The sequence below is a fragment of the Bison bison genome, unplaced genomic scaffold (genome assembly GCF_000754665.1).
Source record: "Bison bison bison isolate TAMUID 2011002044 unplaced genomic scaffold, Bison_UMD1.0 scf7180017864241, whole genome shotgun sequence".
In the NCBI taxonomy this organism is placed as follows: domain Eukaryota; kingdom Metazoa; phylum Chordata; class Mammalia; order Artiodactyla; family Bovidae; genus Bison; species Bison bison.
Genome location: NW_011494813.1, coordinates 3,597,188 through 3,614,486, shown reverse-complemented (window position 1 = coordinate 3,614,486; position 17,299 = coordinate 3,597,188). Strand labels below are relative to the sequence as shown.

Here is a 17,299-nt window from a genome sequence, read left to right as displayed (position 1 = left end):
ATTGGGGGCAAGAGAAGGGGACGACAGAGGATGAGATGGTTGGATGGCATCACTGACTTGATGGACGTGAGTTTGAGTGAACTCTGGGAGTTGGTGATGGACAGGGAGGCCTGGCGTGCTGCGATTCATGGGGTTGCAAAGAGTTGGACACGACTGAACGACTGATCTGATCTGATCTGAGAGCTGGAAGACTTAAGAGTACTGAGAAGTGGAAACTAAAAGTTCAAAGTTTTTTGGGTCGGTGAAGAATCTGCTTGCAATGCAGGAGACCATGGTTCAGTCCCTAGGTCAGGAAGATCCCCTGGAGAAGAAAACGGCAACCCACTCCAGTATTCTTGCCTGAGAAATCCCATGGACAGAGGAGCCCGGTGGGCTACTTTCCATGTGGTCACAAGAGTTGGACATGACTTAGTAACTAGACCACCACCACCACCAATAACATTCTAAAATTTATAGTGGTAATACATGCACAATTCTGTGAATTTACTAAAAGCCACTGAACTGTATACTTTAAATCAGTGAATTATATGGTATGTGAATTTAATCTCAATAAAGTTATTAAAAAGAAAAAAAAAATAAACACATGCTATGTGAAAAAAAAAAAATGTCCAGAAAAGGCTAATCTATAGACAGAGAACAGGTAAGAGGTTGCTAGGGGCAGAGGAAAGGAGGGAATGGAAAATGACTGCTAGTGGGCATGAGGTTTCTTCTGGGTGATACAAATCTTTTGGAATTAGGCAGTGGTATGCACAATTTTGTGAATATACTACTGAAATGTACACTTTAAAAGGTCAACTTCTCGTGTATGAATTATATTCCAATAAAGCAGTTATTAAAAAACATTACTGAGAGAAATCAGAGATACTCTATATAAGTGGGAGCTATACAGCATGTTCGGGACTTCCCAGTTAGTACTAGTGGCAAAGAATCCATCTGCCAATGCAGGTGACGTAAGAGGCATGGGTTCGATCCCTGGGTTGCGAAGATCCCCCAGAGGAGGGCATGGCAACCCACTCTAGTATTCTTGCTTGGAGATTCCCATGGACAAAGGAGTCTGGTGGGCTACAGTCTGTAGGGTCACAAAGAGTCGGATATGACTGAAGTGTGTGCGCGCACACACACATGGACAGGTAACACCATACTTAAAGGGGAAAGACTGGATGTTCACACACACATGCTCATGGGTTGAAATACTCAATTCTCCCTCAGGTGATCTATGGAGTCAATGTAATATCAGCCCAATACCCCAGTGAAGATATTTGTGTGTGTGTGGAAACTGACCAAGATGCACTAAAATTCATATGACATACAAAGGGTTAAGAGTTGCTGATACAAACCTGAATAAGGACAAGACTGGAGGACATAAACTATCAGATATAAGGACACAAAAGGAGCAAACCACCACTGTGTATGACAAAGATTTTAAAACCATGTCTTGTCTTATAGTTCCAACTATAATACTACAAGTTGAAAAATTATTCCACTGTCAATGCATTTTCAATCAAAAGCCAGAAGGAGAAAAGAGGTGAGATGCAAAGTCAAAGATTAAGGGCCAAACAATCAGGAATTATAAAAGAGCTGTTCCTCTTGGGACTAAAGGGCAGATGAAAGGAGCTGAAAGGTCTTGTTTTTTAAATATGAGTAAGATGTCCGCAAGTACTATCACTCTTCAGGATACTCACTCATTAAAACTGCCCATGTACACACTGGTCTAGAGGGGCTCAAAGTCACCAAGTCTGCAGAACTTTCGAGAGAGAACTTTAGTGGATGGCTTTTGAGGGGAATAACTGATTTGAGGGAACCACCAAACTGTAAGATGGGGCAAATGATTTTCTTTCTAATTTTGCTAGTAAGTAGAATTAACTCTCAGAGAAGGCAATGGCACCCCACTCCAGTACTCTTGCCTGGAAAATCCCATGGATGGAGGAGCCTGGTGGGCTGCAGTCCATGGGGTCGCTGGGAGTCGGACACGACTGAGCAACTTCACTTTCACACATTGGAGAAGGAAATGGCAACCCACTCCATGTTCTTGCCTGGAGAATCCCAGGGACGGGGGAGCATGGTGGGCTGCCATCTATGGGGTCGAACAGAGTCGGACATGACTGAAGTGACTTAGCAGCAGAATTAACTCTTCTTTTTAAGATTTTAAATCTTAGTAAGATTATAAATAAGACCCCAAAACATGAAAAAAAAAAAGTGTTTTCTACTTCAGGTTTTTCACTGTTTACTGAGTACAAACCTGTTCCTTTTCTAGAAGACCTGCCTTTAGTCACTGGTGGCTTCTTCTTCACAGCTGGTGCCTGAAAAGCAGAATGTTCTCTCCACCTTCGAAGCTGAAAATTAATGAACTTCCACATCATGAACGCTTGGGTAATGCAAATGGATGCCAAAACAGCAATTCTGAGAATACAAAGAAATAAACAGAAAATTAATGTGTACCCAAGCAATGCCATTGAATAAAGTAGTATCTCTTGCTTTGACAGTATTAACTTAGTGCTAAATTCCCACTATATTGACAACGATTATATTAATGAATAATTACCCCACTAATAATTAACCCCAGGTGGCTTAGTGGTAAAGAATCCACCTGCCAATGAAGGAGATGCAAGAGGCTCAGGTTCGATCCCTGGGTTGGGAAGATCCCTTGGAGGAGGGCATGGCAACTCACTCTAGTATTCTTGCCTGGAGAATGCCATGGACAGAGGAGCCTGGCTGGCTATAGTCTACAGGGTCAAAAGAGTTGGACATGACTAAAGTGATTGAGCACAATAATTAACCCCAGAAATTAAATAAATGCTGTAGTAATTTTTTTCCCAAACTTTAAACTTTTTATTTTTTATTGGGGTATAGCCAATTAACAATGTTGTGGTAGTTTCAGGTGAACAGAAAAGGGACCCAGTCATGCATATACAGGCATCCATTCTCCCTCAAATCCTTCTCCCAATCCAGGCTGGCACAGAACATTGAGCAGAGTTCCCTGTGCTATACAGTAGGCCCTTGTTGGTTATCCATTTAAAATACAGCAGAGTGCACATGTCCATCCCCAACTCCCTAATTATCCCCTCCCCCTGGTAACCATAAGTTCCTTTTCTAAGTCTGTGAGTCTCTATTTTGTAAGTTTATTTGTATCTAAATGCTTTAGTATTGACACTTTAATTTATACATGAAATTGCAATAGGTATGAAATCAAATCAAATGAGTATTTTCCCCTACCTCTCATAATTATACCTTTAGATTTTAGACAATTCATATTTTAAATTGATAATACATACTACATTGCAGGGCAAGGTGAGAAAAGTGTTAAATCAACCCTACCTAACAGCTAACACATTGAAGTTTCCAGTACTGAAATCCAGCTTCTGGTTCTCTGCTCTTGCTAGGCCAAAGCCAACAGTGAGTACCGAGAGAATTAAAGTCAGAAGTCTTCCCAAAACAAACAGAACTGCCCACAGAGAAAATCTGTGAAAAAAAAGTCAAAGTCAGATTCACAAAATTGCAAAGATAAGATTCTAGTAGAAAACAGATTCCTGTTAAGTAAATGCATATTAAAACAGCATTTCTTAAGTTCTGCAAAAAGGATTCTGAAATAAAATGCTAGGGAAATGCTTCATATTATATCACATTCTTGGAGATTGTATAACATATGAGCATATTTCAGGTTCTAGAAGTTCAGTTAAAGAAATATTTTGTTTTTTTTTTCATTTAGCTGATTTTCTGTGTATGTGTATGACAACTATTAGTGATTCTCAGAACTCCTGGTATATAGAACAATTTTGGAAAAGGCTGAATAAAAACAAAGGCCATGTATTCAATTCTCATGAGAGTCCTCGTTTCACTTTTTCTCCCCCCAAGACTCTTTACAATACATATTACTTCAATGCTGTCCAAGTTTAATTTTCCCATGAAAATATTTTTGTATCTTTAAGGCTCTATAATCTACTATTTCAATTTCTTCTGAAAGTTCACTTTTCCTCATTATTCCTTCTCCAAAAGAACAATGTGCACTAAACAAGATAGGAAAAGTTGTATGAGAACTTTGAGTTCTCATATGTCTGAGTAAACCCTCATCAACCTTCAAAACTATGAGTTCCAATATACTATCTCTCAAGCTAAGAAAGACTATTTTAGAGAACAAAATACCAACTTCAATTGTTAAAAAGTGTCATTTTATTTAAAGTAGCTTATAAAGCAACATAATTGACAATAGCATGGACCTTGGCAATAGCATGGTCCTTTCCAACATAAGCACAGACTTTAATTACACAAGAAACAGAATGGTTGAAAGACTCACCCTTTCTGATACTTTTCGTCACTAAAGTAAAATAGGCGGGAAATGTGGAAAAGAAACTCGACAAAATAGTGTAGCACCAAAAGCACAAGTCCTAGATGATTCAAGCTGTTAGAAGAACACATTTAAAATGAAAAGATTAATTACGAATTAAGACAGAGTAGCATACTATCTGCCCAGTCCATAAGCACACCCAAGAAAAATCCCAACTCACTTTAAAAGGTAAGCTCCAGCAATGTGAAAGAGGTAAAGGCCGATGTAGACGAGCTGACGAGGAATATCTTCCTGTAAACAGAAAATTGCACAACAGGTTAAAACCGGGGGAAGTAGTTCTGTTTGGAGAAGTAGTGTGAAAATGTACTGTCACAGAAGACCTGAAGACCACTCTGCCCGGCACCCACTCCAACTGCTCACCCCAACTGGCCACAGTCCTTTACCCTCTCTTGGCTTCATCTACTCATCTGGAAATGTGAATAACACCTGGGTTTGCTTGAATCAGATGAACTCCAAATCCCTTTTAGTACTGAGTGATTCTTTTTATAATAAACAATATTAAATGACACAATCTTAATAACCATAATGTCCTTCTAACATTAAAACAGCTATGTTTATACCAGCAGAGATTCCTTTGTTTACCCAAATAGTATTCACGTTTTTCAGTCCCTTTCATTTCACTGTCAGTCAAGTCATTAAAACCAAAGGTTAAAATTTATCTTCTCACTTAGGATACCATCTAATTGTATATTCTTTATCCTCTTAATAACCCTATAAGTCAGGTATTCAGATTTTACTTTTGCTTTTCCTTCCCGCCCCCGCCCCCCATAGTTCTTAATGACTTGGTTATCTTAGAAATAGTGGTTTTCAAAGATGTTTAAGTCAAGTGATTCATAAAATTAATTTGGGAGTCACCCTAACATCTTTTGAAATATGAAATATAATTTAAAAAATGCTAGAGTGTACAGCATATTATATTGTTTCACCAAAGTTTTATTCCAGATTTTACACATACCTGTACACACACACAGAGAAGGCAATGGCACCCCACTCCAATACTCTTGCCTGGAAAATCCCATGGATGGAGGGCCCTGTACAGTCCATGGGGTTGTGAAGAGTCTGACACGACTGAGTGATTTCACTTTCACTTTTCACTTTCATGCATTGGAGAAGGAAATGGCAACCCACTCCGGTGTTTTTGCCTTGAGAATCCCAGGTACGGGGGAGCCTGGTGGGCTGCCGTCTATGGGGTTGCAGAGAGTCGGACTCCACTGAAGCGACTTAGCAGCAGCAGCAGCAGCAGTACACACACACGCAGAATTATAATGTAAACTCTATAGTTTTTCACCTTAGGTTACAGTCAAAAATGTTTGCAAAAAATGAACAGCAGGCCCTATAAACACTTGTTAATTTAGGAAATGCCTGTACCGCTCATTTCTACTCTGTTTTTGGCAGTTTACCACATATATGGTTCTACTAGCCTGGCTAGTACTATTCATGTACTGCAGCTCTAATTAAAATGATTACAATATGGTTGATGTCAGCAAACTGAGCACCATTTGCCTGGAACCTCACTAACTTGTCTCTGGCATACAGGAGAGCTGAACGCAGATCTCTTCTCTTTCAGCCCCTACAATTCAAGTACAGTTACTTCACCAAATCTTCCGAGAAAGAGTAGAGTTTTTAAGTGTAGTTTTGAAACTGAAAAGTCTTTTCCAGTAAGAATGGTACAAAGATCAAGTGTTAGAGAACGTACGACAGTTGAACAAAACTATATAGAGTCCTACACTGTGGAACTCTCGGGGAAAATTCCCAAGACACAATACTAAGTGTATAGTGGAGCTTCCAACTGGAGAAAGAACTAAGGCTGGCTGACAATTTTCTCCACATAATTTTCAAACTTCCAATGAAGTATTTTTCCTTACTAAATGAGCGAGAAAGAAAGGTGTTGTGATAACATGGCAAAGTTCAACCACAACGAAGTCTCTTTACTCTCTTAAAATCATTTTGGACCAGCTCAGCTGTAGTGTTATAATTGCAATTTGACACCCTATGGAAACAGAGGTGTCACTAAATACATGGTAGTTGTATTTATGAAAGTGTGGTGCATATATCATTGGCACTGTACAAAATGATTTTAGATAGTCAACACTTTAACTTTCATGATAATTTTATTTTTATTTTATTGTTTCTAAAGATTTTTTTTTTTTTTTTGATGTGGACCATTTGGTTTTTCAGCTGCAAGGCATGTGGCTTCCCAACCAGGGATCAAACCTGCACCCTCTCCATTGGAAGTCTTAATAACCACTGGACTGCCAGGGAAGCTCCTCACTACAATTTTAAATACATTCTAAGTTGCAGTGAGGTGGCATGTCAGTGACTACATACACGAAACAATGCCATATTCCTTCAGATGTATGCTAAACAATGTTCCAAACTTCTGAGGGGAAAACAACACCAAGAGGACCCTTGATACTTATAATAAAAGCTTTTTAAAAAGATTAAAAATTGCTGATTGGACACTAAACTCATTTTATTACATAACAATTGTGTAAATCAATGTAAAAAACTAATTTGCTGAAATAACTGATGGAGAAACTATGGCAGTGTAACTGCTTGGAAAGATTAAAGAAAAAAAAGATTTGTTTTTTAAAAAAGAAGAAACACAAATAGGTTTTAAAAATACACCATTTAGTAGAGAACATAAGCTGCCTATCTTTCTTCCTATTAGACAAATCTAAAAACACTACTATAAATTACAAACATACTATATTTCAAAAAGTCATTCCATTTCTCTTTTATTTTTTCTCCTTAAATCTCAACCTAATTATGTGAGGCAAGGTTTCACTTGCTCTTAGTTAAAGAAAAGCCAAGAGCTTCTTCCCTAAATTCAAGTTCAACTTTGCATCTCAGCCCTGCCTTTCTGATAGCAACCAACCGAGTCAATCATGGTGAGTAAAATAGCACCAAAGGTCCCATCTCCACAACTATCAAATCCTTAGCAAGAGCTTTTCCAGAAGGACAGAGTGCCAAGAAATCTTTTTCTAAGTAATAGAAACTTGAGCCTTCTATAAACTGGCCAGTGTCTCTAAAGCAATGTTTGCACATTCAAAGCTGAACCAGACAAAAGTATCAAAATAAATGAGTGACAGGGAGGGGTCTACTGCAAGGAGTGGTGGAGAGTGCAGGTTAAAGGTATTCCCCTATTAACAATAAGGTGACAGGTGTGATGTAGCATGATTTTTAAAATGAGACCAGACTTGCTCTGACATTCTTCAATCCTCATAGGGTTACAGCCCTTCTGGGGCTTACATGCCTGGGGCCCACAATAAAGACCTTACCCAGCACCACAGTCTCTGGGGCTTACATGTTTCCCTGGGGTGTGGGGATCAGTGAGAAAAGAGAAGGCTGGGTGGAAAGATCAGTGAGAAAAGATGTTGGTACTCTTAGAGGCAGTTCACAGTATCAGTTAACTGGCCACATCACAGATTTCAATTAGGGAGTTAGCACGCCATCCAAGGGTGGCTCGTAACTGTTCTAGAATCTAGAGTCTAGATGAATGCAAATGTGGATGAGAAAAAGCTATTTTGGTTTTTCAAGACTCACCACCCTATGATTTTGTTATGTAAATAAACTCTTTTTACCACAAGTCAGAAATGAGGTTTTGTTTATTTACAAACTTTCTTATACCTGAATGGAAAAAATATGTAATGAAACTGAGCAGTTGCCAAGTCCTTATATATGCTTAATGCTAATATTCAAGTAGTTTATATAAGGACAAAGTCATAGGATAATGACTTAAAATTCTGATAAGTCTCCTTTTCCATTGAATACCTAATAAACACAGTACACTTGAATCAAAACATATGCTAAAATTATAAATAACTTCAGGTGACATATTTGGTTGTTATTCCAACATCTTTTACTAAAAAGGTCAGCCGTGTACTTTGGTAAATTTCTATTTTTATAAGGAAATGTTTTTCTTTACACAGTACTAAAATATGAACTTTACTTTAAACTGAATATCGCATATATGCCCAAATATAAGGCAAAGATTTTCCCCTAAACCAAAAATGTAGTCATCTCATATATAAATTTTTTCAAAGCTCTCATACTACAGAGATCTGTATTGATTACTTTATTTTAAACAACAAATAAATGGGTTAAGATACATAACCTGAGAAAACTCAACCAATGTCATTTCTAAATGCTTACACAAGGTTAGTGGAGGAATCAATAAGACAGAGTAACGATGTACTCTGGAAAAACTGATTTAACTAAGTCAAGGAAGCGCCCGTGATGAAGGACAGATATTAACAACAAGTCGCACATGAAAAGTATGATTGTAACCCTCAGGAAGGAGTGGGCAAAAAGCTTTTTAAGAATTTAATATATTTTATATCATATACAATATGGATAATTAAACCAAATAATCTGAATATCAGAAATAAAACATTTGGATATTCCATCCACACTTTCCTGAAAATTCTTATACTCAAGTTGGCTAAGAAATTACATTTTGAATCCTCTTATGGACAAAAGAGAGGACTGTTTATATTGAAACGTACATATTACATACAATTAAAATATCCTTCTTAAAAGAAACTGAGTTATTTGTGACTAACACACCTCTTGAATTGCTACTGTGTTCCTTTTTCCATTTCTCTGTAGGACTGGGTCAAAATAACCACTGTACTAATTTTTTTCCAGTGAAGAGTTCTTCCAAAAATAATTCTTATAGAGTAAATTTTAAGAAACCGTTGAACACATATGCAGCTGTTACTTTCAAATTATGTTAATTACTTGCAACAGTTACTTTCGACTGTCATATGTAGGTGTTAAAAATAGTTTCAGTTAAGTTCTAAGTTATGCAAATTATTCCATAAAAATTAGATTGCATTTTTGGAGAAATGCCATCTGGCAGGAATTGATAAGAAAAGAGCTTTGAGAACTAAAATGAACAATTACTTTGAAATGTCCTGCTCTACTTACATGGTCAATGAACAATATATAGACATATGAACTCATAATGAAACCCAGAGGTTAAAACATCCATAAGTACAAAAGTACATGAGGAAAGATCTAAACATCTGAACCATGGTACTGAGACATCAAGGACTATGACAGTCTCAGCAGTGCTCCACAGAACTTTCTGCAATGAGGGCTAGGTTCTGTCTCTGATCCAAAATGGCAGACTGTGAAACCATTTGTGGCCAATGAGCATTTGCGACATGGCTAGTGTGACCAAGAAAGCGAACTTTATCTTAAGACAGTTCTAAGTCAAAGGTTTTATGGATCTTCATCCTAATTCTTATAATCAACTTAACTAGAAAACCATTCTACTTTACATGGATGGTGCTTTACATGGTCATCAATCATGACTGACACACAGGACACAAAAAGCACAGATACAACACAGCAATAAAATCAAGCACTTACATTCATGAATTAACTACCCAGAGTACATATAGAAAGAAGTGTGGCTTTTAAGAAGGCAGAGGTAAAATGGTCACTGGATGGGTGGTTACATTTCTGTTTTGGAAAAGCTACTCAAAGTAAGGGGATTTTAAAACCAATGTTTTAAATGTGGAAAAATGTAAAATACACACAACCCACAGAGAGCATAATGAATCCCCATGTACCTGTCTCCCAACTATGGCTGTTAACTCATGACTTTCTTTTTATCCATCACCCGCCGCCCCCTACCCCCCACCCCCCCACCAACATGTCAGTTCATATACAGGGATTTTAAAAACAATCTCTCCCCAAAGGAGAATAAAAGTGCTTGATTAATTAATTTACTAGAAAAGGTATCCCAGAGAAAAGAACTATGTGCTGGGATTATAAAATTAGAGAATGTTAAAACTGAATGAGGTACAAAAAGGGAAGAAAAAGGGGCCAGGGGACAGGGGCACAGATGGGAAGAACCCTGGGAACACAGGTGAGCAGCTTGATTTTAATTTAGAGCAAAAAGGACCTAGTACAGTTTTTAGAAGAGAAAGAGTTAAATAAAGGAAACAAAGTTTACTCTGTGACATCAGGTAAGACTGACTTCAGAGGTACCGAGGGTAAACCTACACAGGAGGCTATTGCAATGCTCTAATAGCTGAGTTACTGTTCAAACAAGACAAATGAACATCTTTCCTACCTATTTCACTAGGGAAAGATTCAAGGTGAATATTTAACTCTGGTTTACTTCTCTCAATATTGAATTTTTCTCTGGGACTTATACACAGTACCATTAGATGCAGAATAATCTAATTAATCCACTTGGTCTCACTTGTGAAATTGCTAAGTGTATCAGTAACACAAATTGAATATTACATTTTACATTGCAAGACTTGTTTAAATTTTAAATTACCACTAATACAATTTTAAAACAAGAAATTAGCATGTCAAATGTAAGATCCCCCCCTCTTAAGTTGAACCGAATAAAAGTTTCTGCAATAAATAAATACTTAAAGACATTTAGTCTGTATGGAAAAAGAGGAGGTGAGACAATAGTGGGGGGATGGGAGAGGGGAAAGGGAGGCTAGAGATGTGAGGAAATATTTAATTTTAAAACAACTTTTCAAAAAAAGGCAAAAATGACAAGACAAATCTAAAAATTACAAAACCCCTGCTTACTTTTTTGGTTTTCTGGAAGTAGAGTTCAGGAAAAGCATGAAACCAGTATGCCAACTGTGATATGTAGAAAAACTTCATCTGAAATCTGTTTAACACAAAAAAGTAGAACATATTGTTTAAAGCACAAAATCTTTAAAGAATAAAGTAAAAACAAACACTGGAGATCAGGACATGCTAAGTAGCCACCTTTGTGTTACCATTTCAGGTCCCCTTACAATACTTCCTGTACTTTACTCGGCAGTAGCCCCCTTCCCCTGCCCCCCAGGGTCTCCCCACCATTAGTCAGTTCTTCTGGACTAAATAGCAGAAGCAAAGACATGATCCACAGAACCCTGGGAGCAACCAAGCAAGCTACGAGGAAACACAGCCCCTTGCCTATGAGTGAGTTAGTACTGTGAGTGTGCCTGTTAGCTACTGAAAATATGCGGAACGTGTCTCTGAGGGAATCAAATCACACATCTGTAAGGGTTCCTTGAAAGGGAAGTAGGAAGGGCAAAAAGATGGTGAAGAAGTGAAGGTGCACAGATTCACCAGCACTGGAAACTGAGACAATCCCAATTACAAACAACCTCTGGATTTTTCCTTAGGGAAACATGGTAACTCTACCTGGTTGAGACAGTTGAGAACCCCTAATAAATGGAAGCAAACTCGGATTCAAGAGAGGAATAAGGCACGGAAGGGCTCCTAGGAGACACATTTTCATCAATCTAAAGTCCACAGTCTCTTTACACCACACCCCTCTAGACCTTCTCTTTTCTGCATTCCCTCCCCATCTCCTCCAGAGGTCTAAAGTGGAAAACACAAAGCCTATCTGAATAATTCTGTAGGGAGAGAGGGGAAGGAGGACAGGGAAGGGGAGAAAATACAGTCCCACATAATATGATATTTATATCCCCATTCTACAAAAGTTCATTGAATTAATACACTTTTTAAAAGTTAGAATGGCTCAGCAGAATATGGTAATACTGTAGGTCATGTTACTCTCTTCATATCTTTTTCTCCAATTCTCCCATCACAATGCATCCACTGACTACTGCCTAGATGATAAGCCCCTACAGCTGGCACAGCAAAGGATATGAAGAGACAATTCCTTCTGCTGTCAATTACATACCGTCTTGGTGGGCATGGGCACAACATAAGACTGACTTACATAAATGAGACAATTACAGAGCAGCCAAGACAATGTATGAACATAAAATACTGCACAACAAAACGAAAAAGTCTGGAAAGCAGAAGCCCACATAGGCTAAAGGAGCAAGGAAAACATGGAACAGACGTTTTAGAACTGGGCTTGAAGAATGAATAACTTAGCTAGCTGACTTGGCGACCCCTGAGCTTCTTATAGCACACTGTACAGAAACCTTGGGGGCCAAAAAAGTGAAAGTCTCTATCCTCAAGCTTATAGTGTAAGAGAGAAGAAATGGAAGAAAAGAGACTAGGGTAAAGAAAAGGAGCAAAAGTGTGTAGACGATCGAGCAGGAATGAGGAGAAAAGATGAGGGAAAAGAAGACAGAGGACTAAATTAGGATTACCATTAAAATCAGTTCTCTTTAGGTAACAGACATACTGAAAAGACTATATGCATAATAAAAGCACAGAGCAGTGTTTTGCTCTTATAACAGTGTGACTGCCAAAGACATACTTATTGTATGAATATGCCTCAGGTCTTAAAAGAGAGTAACAAACAAATCCTGCTTAAAGACGTGACCATGGCCCTTAAGTGAGAAAAGTCTACTAAAAATGACTTACGTCATCAGGTTATGGGGATAAGCCCTCCACAAAATAGTCGGGTCTGAGATGTAGTTTTCCTAAGAGAGAAGATACAAAAATTAGCCTAATGAGCATGTAAATTCCTTAGAAAATAAGACAGTATTTTCATTTCTTGCACATTTACAACTCTCCATCTCAAGTTCCAAAGGGTCCACGGAAGTCAAACATTTTAGATGTTTTAGTTATTTTTCATTCAGTCGAACTGCTTACTTTAGTGATGGGAAAATCAATCAGTGATGTGAAGTTCGAAAAGACATAATTCCTGGCTTTTGAAATTCTTTCAATCCAGGAGAGTAAAAAAGACACATATGCAAACACAACCAAAAAACAGTAATGGCACGTAACAGTCATCAAGGAAGAATTTTTTCTCGGGGTAATCAAAGAAAGGGCTCCAAAAGAGGGGGCACCTGACAGGAGACAGAGGAGCAAGGTGCTGCCAAGTTTTATAAGATTATGTCCACAGAAGGAGAAGGAAACAGCAGCCCACTCCAGTATTCTTGCCTGGAGAATCCCATGGACGGAGGTGCCTGGCGGGCTGCACTCCATGGGGTCGCAAGAGTCAGACATGACTGAAGTAACTTAGCATGCATGCATGCATGTCCACATAATAACCATGTCTTTTTCTTAGATAACCAGATCTGTTTAGTGAGAATTATCACATATGTACATATAGAAAAAACTGAAGCAACTTACCCTTAATACCTATTGAGGTTTTAAACACATTTGTTTTTTTAAAACTGTGTAAGACAGAATTTGTGTACATCAATAATAAAAAAAAATTTTCTGAGTATATAAGACAGATTTTAAGCTGAATTTTATATTCATCTATAAAGTATCACTAAGGCAGGAGTTTACAATGGAACAAGCACTGGACTTGAAAAGCTGAGTTTTGGTCTGTCTCCAACTGTGTCATACCCTGGAAAATTCACTTGGCCTATTTATTCATCCCTAGTATACATGCAGCCTTGTGAAAGTAGCACCGATAATTCACCCTTTCTGCTAATACAGAGCCACCTGCAAATGACTACAAGATATGAAGACAACATTCAGATCGACTAAAACTGAGTAAGGCTTTCTGGAACACTGAACATAGTTGGCAATTTTTGCTGTATAAAAACTTAAAGAGAGGCTTACTGATGAAACCTGATTTATACTAGTTCAATAGCAGAACTCCTAATCCTAGATAAGAACAACAGAAGAGGAATTTTTCTAAGGTTCAGGGTTTGCTTATGAATGCTAAAAATAGGACATCATTTCCTGTTCTGAGTACATAATTAAATACTCTGAGAGATGAGAATTTAAGCATAGTACATACTTACAGATACGAGAATGAATGTGCCCCAAATACAAGAAAACAGGTAGAATGCACTAAGCTGACCAGATTCATTAAACTTGCTGTGTTTCGTTTTGGAGAAATGCATTCGCCTGTTAATTTTCTAAAAATAAAAACAATTGTTAATTTAAGATTATAAAAATGTATTTAACATAACTATAATGGTATGGAGAGCTAGTATTTTACAAAGTATAGATTTCTAAGATTGTATACTTACATCCAACACATATTCTTGAATTATGGCATGAATAATTATCGCCACTAGCATGTAGAAGAAAACTGTAGCCAAATCTTTGATACCATAGTAATAAAGGAACGCTGATTCAGTAGCTTGTTCTTCTGAAGGCCAAACAACAGGACACACACACACACAAAAATATACATAAGATTATAAAAACAGCACTAAGTACAACACAGTTATGGAAACAAACAAAAGAAGACTAATCTAATAAATAAGTTTATAGAAACATCACGGAATATGCTTTTGGACACCTTGAGTCTTAGCAGCAATGAAAACTGATATTACCTAGAAGTCTAAAGTTTCAGAAATTACTTACAAAGACTTGACACAGGTTAGTTACAGCCATTAAAGATCAGAACACGGGGTAGGGGAGGCCACACTCAGACCCCTGGATATCCCAGGGGCAGAGCAGGTTATATTTCGGTTATATCAAAGTAAGTTATACTTAGCCCATTTGCCTGTGTTTTCATGGAACTTTTGAAACTTTCAACTTTCTAGCTCTATTCTTCAAACTAGATACCATATTTATGATTCTGATAGAAAAGCTGACTTTGATTTGATTTAGTTTTGAACTCTAAGCAGGGAAGACAGAAGCAACTGCTGCAATTGTTTTCAGTCTTTAAAACTGCTAATTTTCCAGAACAAGACTTAAGCAAATACTTGTGAGTTGGTAAAAGAGCTTTGTTCTTCTCTGGCATACTCAAATTTCTAAACAACTCTGTGGTTTTCAGTAATCTGATATCTAAATTACTAAACCAAATATTTACAAAATGATAAAACTGAACAAAAACCCAACTCCATGTTGTGTAATTATTTCTTACATTCTAAATAGAGAGACTGGGGACAAATTTACTGCCTGAATATGTTATCTTGTTAAGTGAATACCCCACCCCTCATCCATGCTAATTAATTACATTACTATATTCAACTATAATCAATTTTCAATAACAACTTGATTCTCACCTAGCATAATCTAGAAAAAATTTTTGAAATAAAACCTAAAAATGTAGTTTGGATGCTATTCCCAAGATATCTCTTAGAGCTTACTGTCACTCTCTCATCAAAATAACTGATAGAATGGTAGAGCACAACCAAAAAGCAACGATAAAATGGGCTTGCTGCTGCTGCTGCTAAGTCGCTTCAGTTGTGTCCGACTCTGTGCGACCCCACAGATGGCAGCCCACCAGGCTCCCCCGTCCCTGGGATTCTCCAGGCAAGAACACTGGAGTGGGCTGCCATTTCCTTCTCCAATGCATGAAAGTGAAAAGTGAAAGTGAAGTCGCTTAGTCGTGTCCGACTCCCAGTGACCCCATGGACTGCAGCCCACCAGGCTCCTCCATCCATGGGATTTTCCAGGCAAGAGTACTGGAGTGGGGTGCCATTGCCTTCTCCAAAATGGGCTTAAGAGGGTTCTTATTACAGTTCCCAAACAGAACTCATAAGTCAAAAAAACTGAACCTGAACATTGGGCCTTTAGAAACCTTGACTCAACAACGACACTTCAGACAAATGCAAAATATCTATTCTTAGGATTTTCTTATGAAAAGATCAGAGGGAAGAGAAGGACAAAAAAAAAAAAAAAAAACCCCACAAAAACCCTGTTCTTCCATGGAATTTCAAGCCCACTTACAAAAGTACACAGTAAACATTAAACACATAAAAACTGATTTTCATACAGGGTGAGGTCAACCCAAAACATCAGATCTTGCATTATGACAAAATCATCAAGAATAATATTCATTCTCATCATGAATGAGATCTGTGAAGATAATGAAGAACCTAGCATTCACAGAAATTTCCAAATCTGCCCAAATGAACTCTTCTACTTAACCAGAAAATTTCAAAAGAAAGCACCTACCTGTGGCAGGGAGGGTAACATTGTACTGAAGAGTAACAAAAATGATAGAAACTTTTGCTGTTATCTGGAAAGAAAAAAAAGATCAGGTCAATTTGTGACTCTCACCCAAAGAGCAACTCCGGGGGAAAAAACATTTCAAGTTCTGTCCCTACATCTAAGAACCAAGGAGGGCCCCCCAGTTCCTGTGTCACCCGGACAGGCGCAACTGGGATCCCCCCTTGCCAAGGAGCTTGAAGTTAACTTAATTCACCAGAGCAGTCTGCAATTTAGGTGGGATTGTGCAATCCACTTCTAACTTTAAGATTTCAAAAAAGAGATACTGCAGTTCCAGTAAACAGTGTTTTTGATAAATAATGTTTCTCTCTCTACCTGTACAATGAACACAAAATTGCCATCAAGAAAAATTTTTAATGTAAATGAATGAAAGAAAAGGGAGCACCGTTACCAGGACGAAAACGGACCAAAGGCAGGGTCTGTGGCGTTAATCTCCCGCACGCGTGGCATAGATACACGGTCAATAAGTGTTTAACTGACCTGACGACCGGTATAAGCAAAGTGGTCACAACAGAAAAATGGAACACTTACTCGATATTCATAGGCACCAAGCACTATACCAGGCAAGAAATGATAACAGAGATGAATGATATGATCCAGACGACTCGAAACTTATTTGGGTTTTGGAAGAAACAAATGGTTATAATACCAAAGAATCAGAGCCAACAGGAACTGAGGAGAAACAATGCATTTTTTTTTGTTTTTGATTTCTTCCTGGGGTGAGGAGTGAGGTTCTGTTTTCTTCTGGAGGTGAGGAAAGGCTCTACAGGAGACGTGGTGCCTGAGCAGCTCATGCTGGCAAAGAAAACTTCCCTCTCAGGGGATGGAAAGGACAGCCCAGGTAGGAAAAAGGGAAGCGCAAAGGTCAAGAAGCTGGAACCAGGAGGTCAGGCGTAACAGGTGGACATGAGGAAGGGCCTAGTGTGCTGATCTAAGTAGTGTAGACTTTATTTTAGCCTGACCAGACAATTTGAGGAGAGGGAGTTACTGGTGTTTAGAGAGACAGCTGACTGTGGCCCAGCGCTGGCCCCCCAAGTCACCCTCAGATCCACACTCCAGCTGGCAACCAGAATCTTGCCCTCCATCAGGTGATCACACTCCCCAGGCCCACCCACCCTTCCTCTACCCACCCCC

The 17,299-nt window shown here is 38.3% G+C and overlaps 1 protein-coding gene across 1 annotated transcript in view; it reads right to left on the bottom strand.

Annotated features, from left to right (window-relative positions):
• Window positions 1–17,299, bottom strand: part of TRAM1 (translocation associated membrane protein 1) — a 33,706-nt gene that overhangs the window by 7,454 nt on the left and 8,953 nt on the right. Inside the window, exons 2-10 of the mRNA XM_010846974.1 lie at window positions 16,112–16,177; window positions 14,230–14,351; window positions 13,999–14,115; window positions 12,659–12,717; window positions 10,910–10,994; window positions 4,503–4,573; window positions 4,292–4,396; window positions 3,316–3,459; window positions 2,240–2,400 (exon numbers count right to left, since the gene is read on the bottom strand). Coding sequence (XP_010845276.1) covers window positions 2,240–2,400; window positions 3,316–3,459; window positions 4,292–4,396; window positions 4,503–4,573; window positions 10,910–10,994; window positions 12,659–12,717; window positions 13,999–14,115; window positions 14,230–14,351; window positions 16,112–16,177 — 930 coding nt within the window. The remainder of the gene's footprint in view (window positions 1–2,239; window positions 2,401–3,315; window positions 3,460–4,291; window positions 4,397–4,502; window positions 4,574–10,909; window positions 10,995–12,658; window positions 12,718–13,998; window positions 14,116–14,229; window positions 14,352–16,111; window positions 16,178–17,299) is intronic.